We start from the raw sequence: 20,560 nt of genomic DNA, 5'->3' as shown, positions 1-20,560 counted from the left end.
CTAAGCACTCTGGAGTTATAACACCAACACTGTCTCTGTAAAGTCCTCCAAAACCATCAGCAAAATCATTGAACCAACATCAACATTCTCTCCTGGGATTAAATGCCCAACTGTAAGGCTTAGATCACACTGAACCATCTCCAGTAGACAGGCCACATTTTCCACATGTGAATTTCTCCAGGAATTAGAGTGCCCACAGTTCTCTGTTTGATGTCAATGGTGAGATTTCCCACCAGGTCAGGGAAACTTCTTCCAGGATGGCCTGAGTGCCTCCTTGAAAAAGTGTCTCATCTTGCTTGCCTGATGAGAATCCATGGCCCAGGACTGCTCACAGTGGAGACTCTTGGATGATCAGATCAGCAGGACTAGAGAGAAGCCAAATGAACATGGTTGGAAAGAGCACAGAACTTCTCAAACATCCAGCCATTCATCCACCACCACCACAGGCTGTATCTGTGACTGGGGTTCTGTCACCGCAGAACCCATAGAACTGGAGGAGAAGTAAATTGCCTTCCACACTGAGGAGCTGCCGAAGAAGACAACGTTCAGTTGTATCTCGGTATGGTTGGGTTTGGTCTACGCTGGCTGTTTGGTGCTGTTGTTTGATTCCTGATGACTTTGGTGCGAGCTGTGTATAATGTTTCCAGCCCGAATTTACTGTCACCTACTTAGTTTGGAGAAGGTCAGTACACGGGCTCGGGCGCCAGTCGGCAGAGAGCCGCTTTTTCGCCTCGGACGGAATGAAGAGGGTCAGCTGTGGGAGGAGGGATCTCCCAGCTCTCTGCTATGTAAACAGGAGGTGGGGAAAGAGGGAGGTGCAGGCTATCAGGAGGGGTTCCAGTCTGCGCAGGCTGACGGCTGCTTGGAGCTCAGATTACAGATTATGTGAGTTGGAAGAGCGCTGCAAGCCTTCGGGATTCATTGAGCTCGCTGGTGGCTGTGGTCGGTTGGATGCGAACTCCCCCCTCCCAAGTTGCCATAACTGGATCAGCTCGTTAACAGCAGTCATGGAGAACAGGTAGGGATTGTAACCCCAATTCTCTTTCACTCTCCTGCTATTCTCTTCGCCGTTCGCCCGTAAACGCCTGACTTTCGCTGATTTGTCTTCTGGTTCATCCTCCCTTCCTTCAGCCGGCTGCGTGTGTATGGCAGGACCGCCTTGACCCAGATGTTGCTGCTCTGGTGCTACGGAGGGATCATCTCCGCCCAGCTTCTGGAAGGTAAGGAGAAGGAGCGCCAGGAGGGAGAGGGATGGGAGAAGAGGGTAAAACATCACCACCAGTCTCAGCAGACTTTATACATTGCACTTAGAAAGCATGAACATGAACTGTGAATAAGGTAAGTTCCTTTGAATTTCAATGTGGTGACTAGACATCTTTTATTGATAGGAATCAGCGTCGACTTCTTCAGCAGAACCTTCAGCTTTGTTTTAGCCATGTTCCAATCCTGAACTTTCCTAGTTTGGTTAATTAAAAAAAGGGGCGTTTGTACTTGGAGGATTGGGGTTGGCCGAGGACACGGAAAGGATCTCTCCTTTCAAGGCGTTTCTGCTGTGTGTGACACAGACCTGAGGTTCCCAGCAGTCATGTTCGTTGATGGTTTGTCTTTGACCCTGATCTCATTGGCAAGGAAATCAGCGCACGCTGGAGCAGATTGCACCAGATGGTGGTGTTAGGATCCTTATGTGGCTGCCCAACTGGCAAAGTGGCCGGTGGCTGAAAGGAGCTGAGAATTAAGTGCCCTTGCAGCCTTTGTGAAAGGAAAGGGTTAAACATTGTACTTTGCCACATTTCGGGAAAATAGGAAGTAAATTTTATGTATGTTTATGAATTATGACTTCTTGTGTGAATGAGACCACTGTAGGGACTCCTAATTTATGTTGTAATGTGATTTGTGTAAAATGTACTCGTGTGACTTTTATTTTATTTGAACAGTAATCATGGATTGACACTTAGAGTAATGGTGAATTATCAGTCTTTTCACCTGGAAGTGGCTTAAATTAATGTCACGAATGAGAGAATATTTTCCACCAATGCTTTGCGATCTTCTCCCTGTTGTTTTCCATGAGGATTGAATGATAAATTCTGATTTTAGTTCTGTTTAGGGACTTAGAGGCTTCCAGTTGGCTTTGCCTGGAATGCCTCTGAATGAATCCTGCGCTCTGGTGACTGAACCTGAGTTTATCGACCTTGGTGATAGTCTCACTTTGAATTGAGTCAATCAGAACTTACATCTGCTCCACAGCTGAAGTTATTTACTAGCACTTCTCGATAATTTCAGTCTAAATCATTCCCTCCCATTCCTCAATCCCTCCCATTCCACACTCCCCACCTTCACAGAAAACTTCCATGTCCCCTCTTGCAAACCTCTGAGCAAGTTGACAGCTCTGTGCTGGATATATATCACCATTAATCTTCCCTCTTTTAGAATTCTCATTCTTGCTTTGAAAATTATCCATGACATCCCTCCACCTTATCTTTCCAGCCTCTCCCAATCCTAAATCCTTGCATCTACCCTTGCTCTTTGAATATTGTTTGCAGTGGCTTCCTCAGACTCGACTGTTAATGTCAACTGCAGCTCTCCATCTCAGCCTTGTTACTACTCCTCCCACCATTAAACAATCTTTCTTTTAGTTACTTCTCTGAATCATTTTCCGACTCACTGCTCAGTGGCCAACATTGGCTCACCCCAAAATTCCCTTTTTAATGAAGTACTTGACAGGTTGTTGAACTTATGAATGTTTTATGGTTAATAATAACTCAGAACATGTGTTCTCATAATGGTTTCTATGTGTCAGATTGTGAACTGAAGCAAACAGCAACATTTATTTTTGAGAATTGGCCAGATTTTATACATAGGCCTCTGTGCCATTCTTTTCATCACTACGTCAGAAGTGGGTGATAATTGCACTATTTGAAATTTCACAGTCTGTGAAACAACCCATACCTGCATGTAGAAATACTTGGACAACATTCATGAGAGTGGAAAGTAACATGCCATAAAATGTGTCAGACATTACTGTTGCCTCATCTCCCATCATCAATGTCCTGTGGGGTCATCATTAATCAGAAACTTACCTGTGGCAGCCACAGACTGACCATTGCTAGAGGAGGACATCAGAGGTGTGTATCCAGGAACACCTTACTCTTGACATCCCAAAGCTTTCCCACCTTTATGATAATGAGTTTGTCATACACCTTGTAATGCACAATACACAAATTCTTACTTGCTGCAGCCAAAAAGGTACTTTGTTTAAAGCCATGACAATAGTATACATTAAAAAGAGACAATAATTAATGAAATTAAGCCAATTAAAAAGAGACAATAAATAAATACAAAAGACAATAAGTATTCACGGTTACCATATTGCAAGATAGAAAAGTGGTGCTACAACAGAGCAGGGTGGCATTTTTTGTGGTGTGGGAGTAGGCACCGGACAGGAGTGTGATGGAATACTCTCTGTTTACCTGGATGATTCCAAGAAACTTAGTACCACCCAGGTCAAAGCAGCCCACTTAACTGGCACTTGATCCACTCCACCTCTGGTGCACATTGCCTGCATTGTGTACTGTCTACAAAAGGCACCCAGCTTACTTGGTCAGGTTACTCCAACAACATCAATGAAGAACAATGGCAACAGATGTTTGAGAACCCCACTACCTGCAGGTTGCCCTCAAAGTCATGTTTGGAAATATTTATATTTAGACATGCAGCATGGTAACAGGCTCTTTTGGCTCATGGCCCATTCCACCCAATTTCACTCAATTGACCTACAACCCCCATACATTTTGAAGGGTGGGAGGAAACTGGAGCACTCATGCAGTCCCTGCCCCCACCCCCATCTAGCTTGATGCACACTAGCGGCTCTCCACCCACCCCAGGCCGTGTAACTAGCATGCATCAAGCATCACTAGTAGCTAATGATGCTTGATACCATAAAAGCAGCACTCTCAGGACCTACATTGGAGAGAGACGAATGATGGTAACAGGACCCCTCTTCCCCCCACCGTGAATAAGTTTATGAGCTTTGCACCTTGCTGTCTCAATGCACTAATGTCCCCCTCTATCATTTGTTCTGGCGCTGACGCTGGGAGAGTGTACAAATTCCTTGCAGACAGCGCCTGGGTCACTGGTGTTACCTTGATGAAGGGCTCAAGCCCGAAACATTGGTTATGTATTTTTAACTGTTTAACCTGCTGAGTTGTTCCAGCATTGTTTTTTTTTTCAACCACGACATCTGATGACTTTCTGTTGGTTTTACAGCCAACCATGTCACTCAGTTGTTGTTCCTTCATTGTCATTGGGTTTTAATATTGGAACTCCCAACCCAACTGCATTTTGGGAGCACCTTCACCCTAAGTTGCAGTTGTAAAAGTGTAGCATCACCTAATCAAGGGAAATTAACAGTATTTAATAATTGCTGGCCTTTCCAATGAAAGTCTATTACAACTTGAGCAATGGTTTAAAGAAAGCACTCACACTGCATTCCAGCTAATTGTAAATGCAACCTGAAAAGATGGAATGCTAAGGCTTTATAAAGCATCGGTCAGATCACATCTGGATTATTGTGAGCTGTTTTGGGCCCCATAGTTCAGGAAGGATATTGAACATGGAGAGGATGTTTCCAGTACTGGGAGAATTTGGAGAGTCTAAAAATATAAAAATATCCTTTCAGAATAGAGATGAGGAGATATTTTGGTCAGCCAGGCGATGGTGAATTTATGGAATTAGTTGCCATAGACAAGTGTGTAGACAAGTCATTGGATATATTTAAAGCAGAGGTTGACATGTTCTTGATTAGTAACGGTATCAAAGGTTATGGGAGAAGGCAGGAGAATGTGGTTGAGAGGAATCCAGTCAGGACCTAAATTGACATTGGATTGTTTCCACAATTCAAAGCTGCATAGTACAGCAGTCTACAGATGCTGGATTCTGGAACAACAAACAATCTACTGGTGGAATTCAATGGGTTGAGCAGCATCAGGGGGGACATAGAGAATTGTCAACATTTCATCAATTTGGGCACTGAGTGAAGATTGTTTATAGCTGCACAGAGTGGCATGAAGCCTGCAGTGTGCCACCCTGATACTGAAGCTGTGAAGTTTTAATGCCACCCTGCAGAGAGATGTCATAGGTAGGAAATGATCGCTGTGTTCCTGTCTACCTTGCAGACTTTGTTGTAGAAAGCACTATAGGATTAATGTATCAGTTGTGGCTCAGTGGTCGCTGCTCGATTCTGAATCAGATGCTTGTGGGCTGTTCCACTCCAGGAACTCAAGCACATAATCTACACTAGTGTGATCCTGAAGGAGGGCAGCATTGTTTCAGAAGCAGTGTTCTGGGGCTATATACAGTAAATGTAAATCATTATGAAGTCACAAGTTAACTGTGCTATTTCGGTTTGCAGTGTTTATGTCTGAAAATATTTCATTGGATTGATATTTTCTCCTTTAGTTTCAATCACATCTTTTCAACCCTTCCAATTGGAGCACTGTGCCTTTTTCTCTTGGGAGCACTGTATTATGTTGAATGCATTTGCCTCTGGCTTTTACATGACACAGGGGCTCCATACAGAAACTATGAGGGGTTTATCTGGTTGTTAGGAAGTGTGTCCTATGATTTAATACAATGAACTGGTAGCCAAGGCTTTTGGCAAACATTTCAGATGGAATTATTATTGCTGAGTTTTCAGTTAACTCATCAGGGAACACTCTCCAATGCAGAAGGAATTTAATTAGAATTTTGTTACCATTAAATGAGTTTTGATTGACCATTCATTCTTTCTCAATGGCAACAATAAAATGGAGCATTTCAAAATGAAGTTGGTATTCATATGGATTATTTCCCCAGGGGATGCCTGGCAGGCATCTTCATTCCTTCTTGGCACATTAATGTTACTTTTAAAGCAGCTCTTTTCTTCTGTACCATTTTGCGTTGATGGAATCTACATGGGATTATAGATTAACCTCACCAATGCCTCAAATTTAAAATCTTTGAACTCAACTCACTCTGCAACCTTATCCAGCCCAGTCTTAGAGTAACTCTGCTTCTTTCCAATTACCTCAATGACCTAGTTTCTGTAATGTTTAATCACACCTACTGCTGAACAATAACTCTGCTTCCTTCCAACTCCAGTCATTTGCACATCTCCACATCCTTTGTCCCATCTGATTAAGTCCTAGAATTTTGTCTGAGGATCTTCCCATCTTTTCTCCCTCATAACCATCTTTAAAATCTCTCTTTTTGACCAAGTCTTTGGTCACCCATTCTAGTATCTCCCTCTTTGATTTTCTGTTAGATTGTCCCTGATTAGGCACAAGTGCTTGACCTTTCAACAATGGTACAAGTATATCTTTATTCGCCTTTACAGTCTAAATATGTCTTCCAAGGTAATGGTTTCTGGACAAATAATCTGAAGGCCGTGACTAATAGCACAAAGAATGTGAATTCATGCTTCACCATATCACTGACAAAAGACAAAGGAGGAAAAACCCAACACCCAACCAACCAATTTTCCCCTGCAACCGCTGCAACCATGTCTGCCTGTCCCGCATCGGACTTGTCAGCCACAAACGAGGCTGCAGCTGACGTGGACATTTACCCCCTCCATAAATCTTCGTCCGCGAAGCCAAGCCAAAGAAAGAAAAGAAAGAAGAATATCAGTATAGAATTTTGATTTGAAAACATTTATAAAAATTTACATTATTGGTAAAAGTAGCAAACTAACCCTTGGATTGCCAGAAAAACTCAAGAAGTTCACTGATCTTATTCAGGCTGGTTGATGTGTGTCTCCAGTCACACACTAGGTGCCTCACCAAGCAGCTCAACTATATCAAAGCCATCACTGTTTTGAGGAAACACTTTCTCCACAATTACTGCAGGTCCAGAAAATGATCCTGTGCTGACTTCCATAGGATACCCGTAAATGTCAGCCTTGCCAACAACGCTAACATTCCCAGAAATTAAATTCACTGTTAATTGTGCATTGAAGTATATTTCTTGGCAGTAGCTTCAGAAATACAAAACTCATAAAATGTATAACTTCTGTTTTAGGGCAATAAAGCAATGGACACTTTCCTCCTCTTGCTAATCGTTAAGCAGTTGGACTATGGCTTCCGCTCATGACCAGACTGCCAGCGTAGTCTCTGCTGGAAACAGCCGCATAAAAAGGTGCTGACATAAAGTGTGATAGCACAGGCATTGTAGGATCTCACACTCCTTCCTGTGGTGTTGAGGATCGCAGGTACTCTGTCAGCTTGGAGCCTCACATCTAACAGCTAAAGCTCCTGAGTCAAAACAAAGCAAGATCAGCATAGAGGTTCACGCAACATTATTAGAGTGCAAGCAATCTGGTTTGAATCTGGAGCTGTCTGTAAGGAGTTTGTAAGGAGACCACTCTGATACCGTACTGTATGTCTAAATTTTTAACAATGTTAAAACGAAGTAGATTAAACCATCTTCCAACTGTAACGGAACTAGAAAAGCAGCTCATTCTGCCTTCTTACATACGTCATAAATTACTATCTTTGAAAAACCATCGTAAAAACTCAAAAATATTGGAAGAACTCAGCAGGTCAGGCAGCATCCATTGGAGGTAAAGATATATAACCAATGTTTTGGGCCCAAACCCTTCATCAAGATGGGGTAAAAAGCAGGCAGGGCTCTGAATAAAAAGGCTGGGAGAGAATGAAAGTAAGGGCAGGGGGAAGAGAACAGGCCAACAGACCAAAGGTGATAATTGGATATCAATAGGACAGGAGAGGAAAGGTGAGAATTCATCAGGGGCATGGGATGGCTGTGTGAATGCAGAGATGGAGGGAAGGTGACAAAGGGAAAGGAAAAGAGAGACTGAGCTAGGAGAAATAGGGGAAGTGGAAAGAAGTGGAGAGGGGAGCTTTATGGAAACTGAAGGTCGATGTTAATGTCATCCGTTTGGAGGGTGCCCAAATGGAATATGAGGTGGTCTAAGTCTGGCAGTGCTTGAGACCATGGATAGACATGTTGGCATGGAAATTAGGCAGGAATTGATGTGAGTTGTCACTTGGAGGTTCCCGCAATTGTTCAGTCTCTCTGATGTAGAGGATACCACAATGGGAGGACTGGATGAAGTAGATGTCACCTGGATGAAGTAGATGCTTCACTTGGAAGGACTGTTTTGGACCCCGAATGGTGGTAAGGGAAGAGGTGTGGTTGCAAGTGTAGCACTTCCTGTGATCACATGGGTTGGGGCCAAGAAGGCAATTGGTGGGAAGGGAGGGGTGGACAAGGGAGTCAAGTAGGGAATGGAACCTGTGAAGTGTGAAGAGGCGAGGAGAAGAGAATATTTGTCTATTGGTGGGATCACATCATAGGTGGCAGAAATGGTGGAGGATGGTACGTTGGATGCAGAGACTGGTGGCATGGGTCAAGGTGAGGACAAGGGGATTCCTGTCATTGCACATAGGGGTGGAGGGGGTCATGGAAGATGTGAGGGTAATTGAGAATATGCAGGTGAGGGCTGAATTGACGGTAGTAGAGGGGAAGCCATTTTTTGAAGAAGGAGGATATCTCATTTGGAAGGTCTCTTCCTGGGAGCAGATGAGACAAAGAAATTGTGAGAGAGTAACGGAATCCTTACAGGGGACAGAGTTTGAAACAGTGTAGTCAAGGTAGCTGTGAGAGTTGGTGGTTTTGTAGAAAATGTCTCCTAAGATGGAGGTAGAGAGATTGAGAAAGGGGAGAGATGGACCAAGTGAATTTGCGATAAGGCAACAAAGTGAATAAATTCAATAAGCCCATCATGGATGAATGAAGCAGCACCAAAGTAGTCATCAATAAAACAGAGGAAGAGTTGAGGAGCATTGCCCACGAAGGCTTGTGTTATGGATTGCTCCACATAGTCCACAAAAAGGCAGGCATATCTGGGACATAAGTTTTTAACTATAATCACAACATCTGCAGACTTTAATGTTTCACTCTACCTTTGAAAATCCTGCCAGTCTAGTTGTGATTTGGGAGAAGGAGAAATTCTTTCAATAATTAATACAAATTAGCAGGCAAAACCTGTATTTTTATGGAGAGGCCATGATCTGAAGCAAATTCCTGTGAACAGTGCTTGAATCATTGTATCTAGCATCTGGTGGATGAGGACTCAAAATTTGAGTTATTAATGCATCTGCTGGCATAACATCACTTTTGTGCTGCATGACTTTATGTGGTTGAAATAAACTATTCCCTTTCAGACAGTAGAGGGTTAAGGGGTGGTTAGTAGAGCTGTACAGAAATTGCACCAGTGCTCCCATTCTGGAGAGACTGGATGCAGACTGGGAGATCACTTCCCCTGGCACTTTGGCTGTGTTCGCCACATCAGCAGGAATTTCCCACTGGCCAACCATTTCAATTCCCTGCCCCATTCTTTTGCTGGTACATCAGTCTGTGGTCTCATGCACTGACAGACTGAGACCATCCACAAATTTGAGGAATAATCCCTCATATTCCATCTGGGCACCTCCAACTGGATGGCATTGTCACCGACTTCTTCATTTTCTATGAGCCATCCCACCAATCTATCCCCATTTCTCATTTCCTCTTGCTCTCTCTCTCTCTCTCTCTCTCTCTCTCTCTCTCTCTCTCTCTCGCCCTTTTCACACTGAAAAGCCGTGTTAATGCCATATACATGACCGTCTCTGGAAGCCGGCTTGTTTGTTCACACAGAACAGAAGAAATGCCAAGATGGTGAGTCCTCTTACACAGCATGCCGGCTTCCCAGAACAAAAAAGGCAGGACAGCACACCAGATTCAACATCAGCTGCTCAGGTAGAAGTGCTGCCTCACAGCTCCCATGATCTGGGGTCAATCCAGACATTTATGTAGGTTGTATGTTCTCCAGGTGAAAAACTTTGGTTCAGCCGTATACTGAGAAAGTAAGTAGTTGAATCCTGGGGAGCATGTTTGTGGGACTGTGAACTTAGAGCCTCAAATAATACAGTACATGAACAGACCCTTGAACAATAATGTATGTGTCAAACAGGAAGCCAAATAAAATTGATCCCTTCTGCTACATTAATTAGGATCTAGAATTCATAGCATTATAACCGATCATTGGTGGTTGGTGTGAGTTTTTGGGATTTCATAATGCACAGGCCTGGGTCTGCTGTTCAGACATACCATGTTGCCTCCACTCAGAGCACTGTTAAAAACTGTAACATTGAACAAGCTGGGCAATTTCACCACAATCTATTGCACTCTCCAAAACCCTAAGCCACGTGAACACACACTGTAATGGCCGATTCATTTTCTAACCAGAACAAAGATGGGGCATGAAACCGGAGCACCCCAGGAACCTGCGAACGCAGGGAAAATATTAATATTCCATCCTTTGTGCACCAGGCATTAGCATCGACCTGAGTCGCTGTGAGATCGTAAATCTATGTAAATTAACAAATGTAGCCTTTTAACCCAACCCTTTAAATTATGAGCTCTATGGAGTTTTCTCCTCGATTGTTTCACTGCTCCGTACACCCATAGAAACAGCCCCAACTCTGCATTTCCCACACGAAGCGTCATGACCAACAATTTTATTTGGCTGCTTATGCTTTCATCTTCCTCAGTTCTCATGAAGATGGTGCTTTAATCTTTCCCTTAATATTCTGTGACATTCTACCAAACTTCATAATTCAACTGAAAAGCAGCTGGACTCTTTGTAGACATGAATTCAGACAGCACCGCACAGAAATCTGCGGAGTGAGCAAACACGCAAAATGAATTTGAGGCATTTCACCCCTTTATCTCCTTGATAAAATGTGATTTAAGCTATCTCCCCGACAATTACCATTCACTGACATCCTTAATATTTTGTTTCTCTTCTATATTGTTGCATCTTTTGCAACTTACTTTTAGAATCCTTGCAATTCAACTCGCTGTAAAAAATTGTGACAGTAAATTTACCACTTTGATGGAACCATTTGTATGAATTTATTGATGTTGTCCTATAAGCTGAGATGATGATATTTGCTGATTATGTCCAATGCAATATTAGTCCCATGTCGGCCCTTTTTTGTCCAGTTTAAACAGAAATTCTGATCTTTGTGTAAAAGGTTATTGCTCTCTGTGTTTCTCTGAATTTCTTTAGTTGTACACTGTATAGAAAGTAAATATAAAAGAAATATTTGTGTGGTTAGGACAGCATGGTTAGTGTGGCCGTTAACTCCTTGGTATGAGAGCAACAGTGACCCAGGTTTGAATCTCGTGCCATCTGAAAGGAGTTTGCATGTTCTACTTGTGACCTGCATTTGCTTTCTCTGGGTGTTCTGGTTTCCTCCAAAATGTACAGATACATGTTAATTATCGGTGTTTGCCCTTGAGTGTTGGTGCTCGTGGAAATCCCAGATTCGAAGTCTGAGTGGATAAGTGTAGTTTAAGTTTCAGTCGTAACCTTTAAGAGAAGGAAAGGTTTGGAAGTGGAATTACATTCTCTAGCGCAGATGTTTCTGACCATGGAAGCTAAATAATACGTCACTAAACCATGTTTTGTTCCCATCTACACACCATCAACTTAATCTTATTTTAAATTTCAGTTTACTCGCTTCAATGCACCGAACAGGACCTGTAAGATTTTAAAACCGAATTACATCTATATAACACTAACCACCTACTGATAAGAACAGAATATATATATGTAAAAATTTCCTGAAGTCATAAATCAGTAAAAAGAACCAGAAGGGAAAAGGTGACAGCTTCGCGTCTCTGTGGTCCGCCAGAGTTCATGGAGCAGGTTATATCAGGAGCTATCAAATGTCCTTATTGGCGTGTTACGGTGTAGGGTGTGTGGAGTTAGTCAATCGATGTTGGCGTCTGTTGAGGCTGGAATAATAAAATACCTTTTCAGATATACATTATATTGTTGCATTAAAAAATAGACTAACCGGTAATCTAATCGCCAAAATAGCACTTACGTTGCACGCAAAAGACGTCATCACAACATCATCTTCCCTTCCCATTTCGACCCAGCAACTCGGCTCACCCTTTTAGACTGGCCCCTCTTTGCAATGCTCCATCTCTGACACTAACTACCTTGGCAGATTAAAGCCAGTTAAGTTCAACCATCTCCCCACCACCCCTCCTCCCCCAATCCACCTTTGAAGCATTTACACAGCCAGGTGAAGCATTTGAAAGGCAGATAATACCTGGCTTTAATCGTCTGTGTAAAAGGGGTGTTTTTCAAGGTCCTTTCAGATAGGGCATATCCAAATGTAAAGGTGGAGAACCTCCACTGATCGATCTGAATATACAGCTGTGCTAAGCAGGCTAATGACTCCATCAGCCTGCAACCCAACTCCCAGCTGCTTGATTGCCCCCCGCCCCACTACCTGACAGCTCTGACAGACCCCCGCACCGCTACCTGACAGCCCCCACTCCACTGGGCAGAGTGGTCGGCAGGGGCTGCCAGGGCAGGGGCGTCCGGCGCGGGCTGTGACAATCCCGCTTGTCGCTCCAGCACTTCACTGGGCGCTTCAGTGTTTGGGGCCACTCTCTGCGGCTCAAAATGTGGCAGAGCAATGGTGGTCTTCCCTACCCATAATCCCCCCCATGCAGCTGGAAATGTTCTGGGATTATGGGTAGGGAAGACGACCATTGCTATGCCACATATTTATGGCGGGTGGCACTGTGGGACCAGTCACCCCACCTCCATCGGATCCAGAGGCCGCTACAAGGTGCCTCTGGATATGAATGGAACGCTGGAGCAGCCTTTTAGGGCCATTCACTCCTGCAGCCAGCCTCAAGGTGGAGGCCTGACATGAAATGGCCTTCTGTTTTCTATTCCCCAGCTCTGCATTCACAGAGCCAAACACATTACTCACTCCCCTGTTCTCACCTCTCCTCTCTCTATCCTCCTACACATATCCCTTTGACACCTTTGTCTGTTGATCTGTACCTCTCCCCCTACCCTTTCTTTTAACATGGATGCCTGACTGGTTTTTACCAGGCAAAAGGGCTCAGGCCTGAAAACTTGGTAACCTCCTTATGGATGTTGTGAGACCTGGTGAGTTGCTCCAGCATTTTTGTGACAGTATCTGCAAATGTTCATATTTCACTTCTCTCTGTGAAGAAACCTTAAACTCCTTCCTTTGGCCAATCATGTGCCACGATCTATAAGGTGATGGATTATGGGATGCATTGGGGAAGTGGAGTATTTTACTCAGGATCCTCCATGAATTGGGAGCTTAGTTTAAATTTAACAGTTGCTAGGTGTTCTTGGCCTCAGCAGGATGCAGGAAACTGCAGAGAGTTAAGTGGTTTTTAGAATGGAATTGTTTTCCTGTCACATGTACCGAGATACAGTGAAGCTTAGTTTTGTGTGGACGGTGGGCAGAGCAGAGGTGGGTGGGAGAGGGTGGATGGTGGAGGGAAGGTAGCGGAGAGTGGGATTGGGTGGGTGGCGTCGGAGGGTGGGTGGTGAAGGGTGGTATCGGGTGAGTGGCTGAAGGTGGGTGGTGGAGAGTAGATGGTGGAGGGTGGGATCGGATGGGTGGCGGAGGGTGGGTGAGGAATATCATATTCCAGCATGGGAGCCAGGCAGCATTGAGCAATGGTTGTGCAGGTTCATTTCCTCTGGCAGTGATTTCTGGTGGAGGGCTGGGATGGAATAAGATGTGTAGAGGGTGCAGGGTGGGTGCAGTCGGATTAGTGGGAGGAGACAGGAAGCAACACCCGAGACGATGGGTGAGAGAGATGTAACTGAAGAACTGACTGGTGTGGGAGGTGGGTGAATAATGAGCTTTGGTGCCCTTTGATGTAAGGAGAGAGACTCCTGATTTTGGAGTGAGAGTCCAGAGCAAGGAGGTGACTGGGAAAGGAGAGAATCCTGATGGAGAGTGGAGGAAGAGACATTGATTGGAGGGATGATAGTGATTTCAGAGACTGCTGATATCGGGGTGTGGTGGGGCAGTCCTGATGTTGGGAGAGGAGATGTAGAGGAGCTAATGAGTTCTGGTGTTCTGGGAGAGGTGGAGGAACAGAGAACCCTGGTGTTACTGTTACTGTTTTTGGGGGAGGGGGTGGGGGCTGAGGACCCTTGTATTGGGGGAGGCATGAATGTCAGAGAACCCTAGTTTTGAGGGATGGGACACAGTGGGCCCCCGACCTATGGGGAAGGTTGTTGGGGGGGGGGAATAGCAGACCATAAGATTGGGGAAGGGGTGGGGGAGAGAGGGTCCTGGTATTTGGGGGAGGAGGAGTGAGGTGTCAGAGAACCCTGGTGTAGGCTGAGAGATAGGGGTGACATTGGTTTTAGGGGAGGGATGGGAACAGAGTGACCTGGTATTGGGAGAGAAGCAGGGGCACCTTGCCTTGGTGTTGAAGGGAATGTTGAGGGGAACAGGCCCCTGGTTTGTGGGGGGTGTGATGGGGGAACACCTACCCCTTGTGTTGAGGGGAAGGTTGAGGTGGTCACAGACCTCTGGTTTGTAAGGTGATGGGGGACGCCTTGCCCTGGTATTGGGGAAAGGATCCTGTAGCCGTGCCCTCTTTCAAGGGAGAGTGAAGTGGGCCTGTGATGAACACGCAGCTGTGAATATTCCTGGAAACAAATGCGCTGAAATTTCTGCATGTGCTTAATCTTTCTGGAAGTGGAAGGAACTGCTCCTTGATTTGATTATGTGTGAAATCCTGAATGTTGTGGGAATCAGGTCCAAAGCTGTGGATGCTGCCAGGATGGGAGGGTAGGAATGTGTGTCCAACTAGTAGGAAGCCTGAGCCATCTCAGCACAAGGCCCACGTCAACTACTCGGGCAGCTTGTTCTATGATCAGTGTTTCCCTTCCATAACCACCAGAAAATAATTCAGAGCAGAGCCTATCCTTCTGGAAAATACACAGATGTCTGACTACGAACAGAGAAACAACCTTGCCTTCCCAAACTTTGTGAGGTCGGTGAATACACCTGTATTCTGTAAATCAAACACCATTATTAATGAGTAATAAATGAAGAACATGTATCTGTTCAATGCTTCTCACTCTTTCTCAGTGAGAGAAGCTTGATGTTTAAATGATGTTAGTAGTAAAGTAACCCTGCCAAATGAAAAAAATCAACCCATAATTACAGGACTAAGTGCCTTTGTGACCCACATTTTATCCTTGCGACCCCCAAGGGCAGGAACCTGAGAACTAATTAAGTAGGTTGCCAGGTAACTTCTCCGTTTGAATGTAAAGTAAAAGACAATCTCCACATCAAAGTCGGATGCTCACAACAATATGTATTTAGGTCATAAAAGGTCACTAGGCCCTTCCTCAAAGCACTCATTCTCAAAGTCACAGCCTTCCAACAGTATGACTTCATATTGATTCTGTTCAGGAACAAGTTTTCATTTAGAGCACTGTGGTCTGTGGCTTTGGATTGTTGATCGAAACTTGGCATGTGAAGTGCTGATGTTTGGTTCAGCCCAGTAGAGAGACTCTTGGATCTAATGTTGATGAGCTCAGGCTTGTGACTTGCATGGATACTGTGAAGGGATCACCATTCCCTTACAGCACAGAATGTTTAAAGTGGCAAACTCCTAGCATGAGGTGGTGGTTAAAAAATATTGCAGTTAAGGACCACTGTTAATATATGGCTGTGTTTGATGGGGTACATGTCTGTTTAGTTCATTTAGTCTGTGTTTGCAAATCACTTAATTCATAAATATAAGAATTTGCTTTTGCAGATAACATTGTAAATCAGATTGTATTCTTGCCAATAAGGAAAAAAGGAATTCTCCCACCCCCACTTATCCATCCAGCTTTTACCCCTATGAACATTCACTCTCATTCCACCATGCCACATTTCAGAGCTGACTGCCATAGACAGTCTCAATGGGAATCTGTGAACCTCAGGCCAGCTCGTGTCATGCTGTTTTCTGAATTAGTCTCACTGTCAAGTGGAAATGTGGGACACTGATAGACAGGGAATGGGAAAGATAGTGCTTGATTTTGAGTTAGTAAAGTAGAATGCCTATTGGCGAGAAGGTAAGCCACTGAAGAGCCAAAATACTTTCTTGTGGCTGTCCTATTGATGTAGTATTCATCACAGGCTGTTAACTACGTAACAGAAAGAAGATCGCAGAGGATCCAAGTTTGAACCAACAATGAAATCCTCCATGCCACTGTTTGATATTCAAGGCATCACATTGTTCAACTTGATTTTTTTTTATCACATTAGCAAAAGGAATTCAGTTAATCTTTGAACCTGTGCATCTGGCCCGAATTCAGTGCGAGTGAACGAGCGCGACAGGCATTGTCTTCTTTTCTATTTAGCATGTCAGCCTGTTAAGCAGGCTATATGGTGAAGATTCTATTTGTGTTTTTATCACACTTTTTAAGAGTTTAACAGATGACTTAAATCAATTTTTAAAACATTTAGGTTTAGTATTTGACTGCATAGTGATTTATGTCCTGTGAGCATGTAGATTAAAAGTGTACATTCAATTATGATTTGTATTGACTGGAATGTTCATATTCAAAGAACTTCACTTTGCTTCAAATTAGCAGCAAACCATCTATTGTAGTAGAAGTGAATTTAAGGATATTTGACGTTTAAATGCGGAGAATATTTTTAAAAATGTAACTTAGAGACACAGCACAGTAACATACATACTTACATACATACATAGAGCATAGCCACAAGCCCTTCTGCCTCACAATCTCGCACCGGCCAATTACTCACCGGTAACTAATGAATATGGCAGGAAACTAGAGCACCCAGAGGTCACGGGGAAAAGGTCCTTACAGACAGCGGCGGATTCCAACCCAGCGAGCGTTTGAGTATGAGCTGGTGTGAGGGAAACTGAGCATCTGAGAGTTGAATGGACAAGGAAATGACATTGTATCTCTCCAACAAAAGGGACTGAGGAAAAAAGTAAATTAGAATAAAGAATCCAATCTCAAATGTGGTACAGCAAGAGAAATAAAGAGAGAAAAGTTATCGATTGAGAGGATAAGAAAACAGGAAGCATGCATTTAATTTTTAAATTTTATATATGAAAACCACCATCTTTCCAAGGCATTATAAAAGGTGTCATTGCATGGAAGGGGAGTATGTGTGATGGCCTGAGCCACTTTTACAAAACTCTAATTTCTTGACTGGAGAAAATTCTCCCTGAACCCTGATAGGATGATGCACCTGTCGAAGTGTTAAGAGATGCTGGTGACTTGCAAGATTTCCTCCGGCTTCTGTGCAAATAAAGGCAATGATGTGCTTTCTTGACCAGGACGTGTTATGAGGAACTTACCCCTGGGAACTTGAAGCTGTCTGCTATCTCCATCTCAGCACTATTGATGCAGTCTCGGGTGTGAGGTCCATCTCTAACACAAGTCTATAATCAGCTCTTTGATCTTGCTGATGTTGAGGGAGAAGATGTTGTTCTGGCACCAATCTCCTTCCTCTGCTCTAACTCATCACTGTTAGAGGTCATTCCTAAAACGATGGTGTAAACCACAACTTTATAGATGAAGTTAGAGCAGTATTTGGCCACGCATTTGGGTGTGCACGTGTAGCAGTAGTCTGAATACACAGCCCTGTAGGGTTCCAATTTTGAGGATGACCTTGGAGGAGTAACCCAGACTGATCCATAACTGCCTCTTTGCCCAGGCTGGCCTATCATCTTCTGTCACCCATCTTTGTGTTCCTGCGAGGCTAAATTTGCTCCCCCACGTGTGGGTTTCTCAGTTGAGGAACTCTAAATTCTGCGGCCACTTTCCAAAACAAACTCACACCAAGAAAAATACCATAATGAAGTGTGGTCATGTTGGAAATGCACTGATGACTCTTTATTGCCAGATTAAACTTTCCACACTCTGCAGTTAGACCACAATCTCTTGGCATGCAGATGTAATGGTGAGTAACCATGGGAGCTAGCAATGGATGGAATATTGAGTCGAGGGCACTTTGGTGTTGAGAGCAGTGTTCCCTGCTGATGTGAGTCTTACTAGTATGGTCACCTGTGCCAAATGCCTCATGAGGCTGGTTTGGCCCATTGTCACCTGTGCCAAATGCCCCATGAGGCTGGTTTGGCCCATTGTCACCCGTGCCAAATGCCCCATGAGGCTGGTTTGGCCCATTGTCACCTGTGCCAGATGCCCTGTGAGGCTGGTGTTGACCCATTCCCCAGTTGACTTGCTGGGAGATAGCTGTGGATTCATGTTACCCTTTTTAAAATAACTGATCCTGAGAAACTCAATTGTAGGTTCACTGTAATTGAATTAAAAACTGCTTTGGTTCTGGAGGCAAAGATGATAAAGACTCTCCTGGGTTGTTTTGTGTCACTCTGGAAACTTAACCTGGCCCAAATGCGGCTATACTTGTGTTCCAACACAATTCCCACACCAGACCTGCACGGAAAGAGATCAGACCTTATACAATTTTCCTCAGGGAATAGCATGAGTCAAATTTTGCCACACTTGTCTTGGAGAAACCAACGTTGTTCTTCATGTGGCAATGCAGTTTGTTGACCCTACACTCCATGCTCTACCCTACACTCACTACAGCAACGCATCACTGCCCTCTGAAGTTGCTGATGCTCCCAATGGCCTGATCTCAACCTTCTAATGCTTTCAGTCAACCTCTTTCTATCTCTGAGATGCCATTTTCTTCCAACCCTGCTCCCACCAGCCATTCTTAGAATCTACTGAAGTCCCCCATGGGGTCTTCAATTTTGAGTCCCTATCCTGATCTTCAAATACTGACCCCTCATTCCCACATGCAACATTAGAACAGACTCCTGATCGTTTTCTCCTCTCCTCCCCTGACCTCAATACACCCGAGACTGGTATTATAGTCACTTGTGCTTGTTCAAATTTATGGTTGCACATTAAACTGGTGCAGTGAAAAGTCTAGCAAGTCAACTCTAATGTGCATACTACTGCTCAAAATGGGAGACCAAGAGCACAATTACAGAGGGTAGCTTTACAGTGAAAAGATCAATTAGTACAAAACTGGTGCAGTCTCATCCATCCAGGAGCCTGATGGCCATGAGGAAGAAACTGTCCTTGAGCCTGTTGTATGCAATTTCCCACTCTTGAACTTTCTAGAAGGAGGGAGAAGAAATACATCCGGGATGGGTCAGATCCTCACTATGGTCGCTGCTTTTTCTAGGCACCAGGAGGTATAGAGAGGTTTGTGTGATGTTCTGAGCGGCATCCACCATCTTCTGACACTTTTATAATCTTGGGTGGAGCAGCAGCCATACCACACTGTGATGCATCCAGTCAGGATGGGTCACTGGAGGTACAAGGGGTACATTTCAAATTGTTCTCAGAGAGTAGAGCTGTTGGTGCGCTTTCTTGACTGTCATGTCAAAGTGGTTGGTCCAACTCAGGTCACTGGAAATGTTTTCTCCCAAGAATCGGAACCCATCCACTGTCACCACTTCAGCAGAATAGCGCCTTGGCTTTTTTTTTCACATAAGCTTAAGTACAACTGGTGCCTCAATTTAACAACCACTTGAGTGACGGCACCTCCAAAAATGTAGCAGTCCAGTAGGAATGCCTCAAGGTATTAGCCAGGATGTTGTCCTCAAGTTCTCAGAGTGAAGATGAGTCCTTAGTTTTCTGAACCAAGACTGACATCTTAAACTCAGTTTAGTCATGTGATGCCCAAGTTGAAGATGCATCCAGTGTACCCGACTCAGTATGGTCTATCAGAGATGCTAAAAAGCTGCCTGTGTTTCACTGGACCCTGACAATCAGGGGCAAATGAGTTAATGGAATGGAGTTTTATTAAGTTCATCAGCAGTAGCAGTGGTGTTACACTGTAACTATCATCACACTGTGGAGTCTGCCTGCCTGGGTGTAATGTGAACACACTGCTGCAGTGCGGTTCATGATAATCCAAAGAGGATGAAATTCCATTGTTCCATCTGGGATTAGAGCCAGTCTCTAAATGCATCCAGAAATATTTCTTCCCAATCTGAGGAGCCTCTTAAAAGTCTCATAACTTCCCTAGTATTTGATAACAGTTCAAAAATTACTGTACTGAGCGGATGATAACTTTGAGTAGAATTTACCTCGTGAGTAGAAGGAACACATTTGCATTAATATAGCACTTCAAATAGAGTCTCACATGCAGTCAGTAAGATTTCAGAACTATTTGATGGCGGTGTTGGTTGAAGGCATTGAGAAGTTTTCTGGTTTTCCACAAATGGTGCCAAGGATCCTTTTTTTGGAGAGAGCCAATGGGGCTGGATTTCACACCTCTTATCTCGGCATCTTTGACAATAGAACATTACCACACAGCACAGGCCCCTTGGCCCACGATGTAATGCCGACCTATATAAACCTACTCAATAATTTAAACCTTGCATAGCTCACACCTATAACCCTATTTTTCTTGTATCCGTGTGCCTAAGAGTCTTTTAAATGTCCCAATTGAACCAGTCTCTGCCATTATCCCTGGAAACACATTCCAGGCACCCATTACTATCTGTGTAAAAAACCGTACCCAGACTTCTCCCCTAAACTTTCCTCCCCTCACCTTATACAGATGACCCCTGGCATTTGCTACTGTCGTCCTGGGAAAAGATGCTGACTGTCCACCCTATCTATGTCTCTCAT

At 44.1% G+C, this 20,560-nt stretch overlaps 1 protein-coding gene across 2 annotated transcripts in view; it reads left to right on the top strand.

The window, feature by feature from the left end:
- The first annotated feature begins 725 nt into the window (after positions 1-725).
- The window catches only part of LOC138755174 (collagen alpha-1(XV) chain-like), a 263,158-nt gene continuing 243,323 nt past the window's right edge, over positions 726-20,560 (top strand). Inside the window, exons 1-2 of one of the 2 annotated variants that reach the window (XM_069920628.1) lie at positions 726-1,018; positions 1,132-1,220. In XM_069920628.1, coding sequence (XP_069776729.1) covers positions 741-1,018; positions 1,132-1,220 — 367 coding nt within the window. In that variant the 5' untranslated portion in view covers positions 726-740. Of the gene's footprint in view, positions 1,019-1,131; positions 1,221-20,560 lie in introns of those variants that run through there. The other variant, XM_069920631.1, reaches the window with a different exon arrangement.

This window comes from Narcine bancroftii, chromosome 2, assembly GCF_036971445.1.
Source record: "Narcine bancroftii isolate sNarBan1 chromosome 2, sNarBan1.hap1, whole genome shotgun sequence".
In the NCBI taxonomy this organism is placed as follows: Eukaryota; Metazoa; Chordata; class Chondrichthyes; order Torpediniformes; family Narcinidae; genus Narcine; species Narcine bancroftii.
Note: the sequence above shows the minus strand (reverse complement) of the source record. Positions and strands in the feature narration are given on the sequence as shown.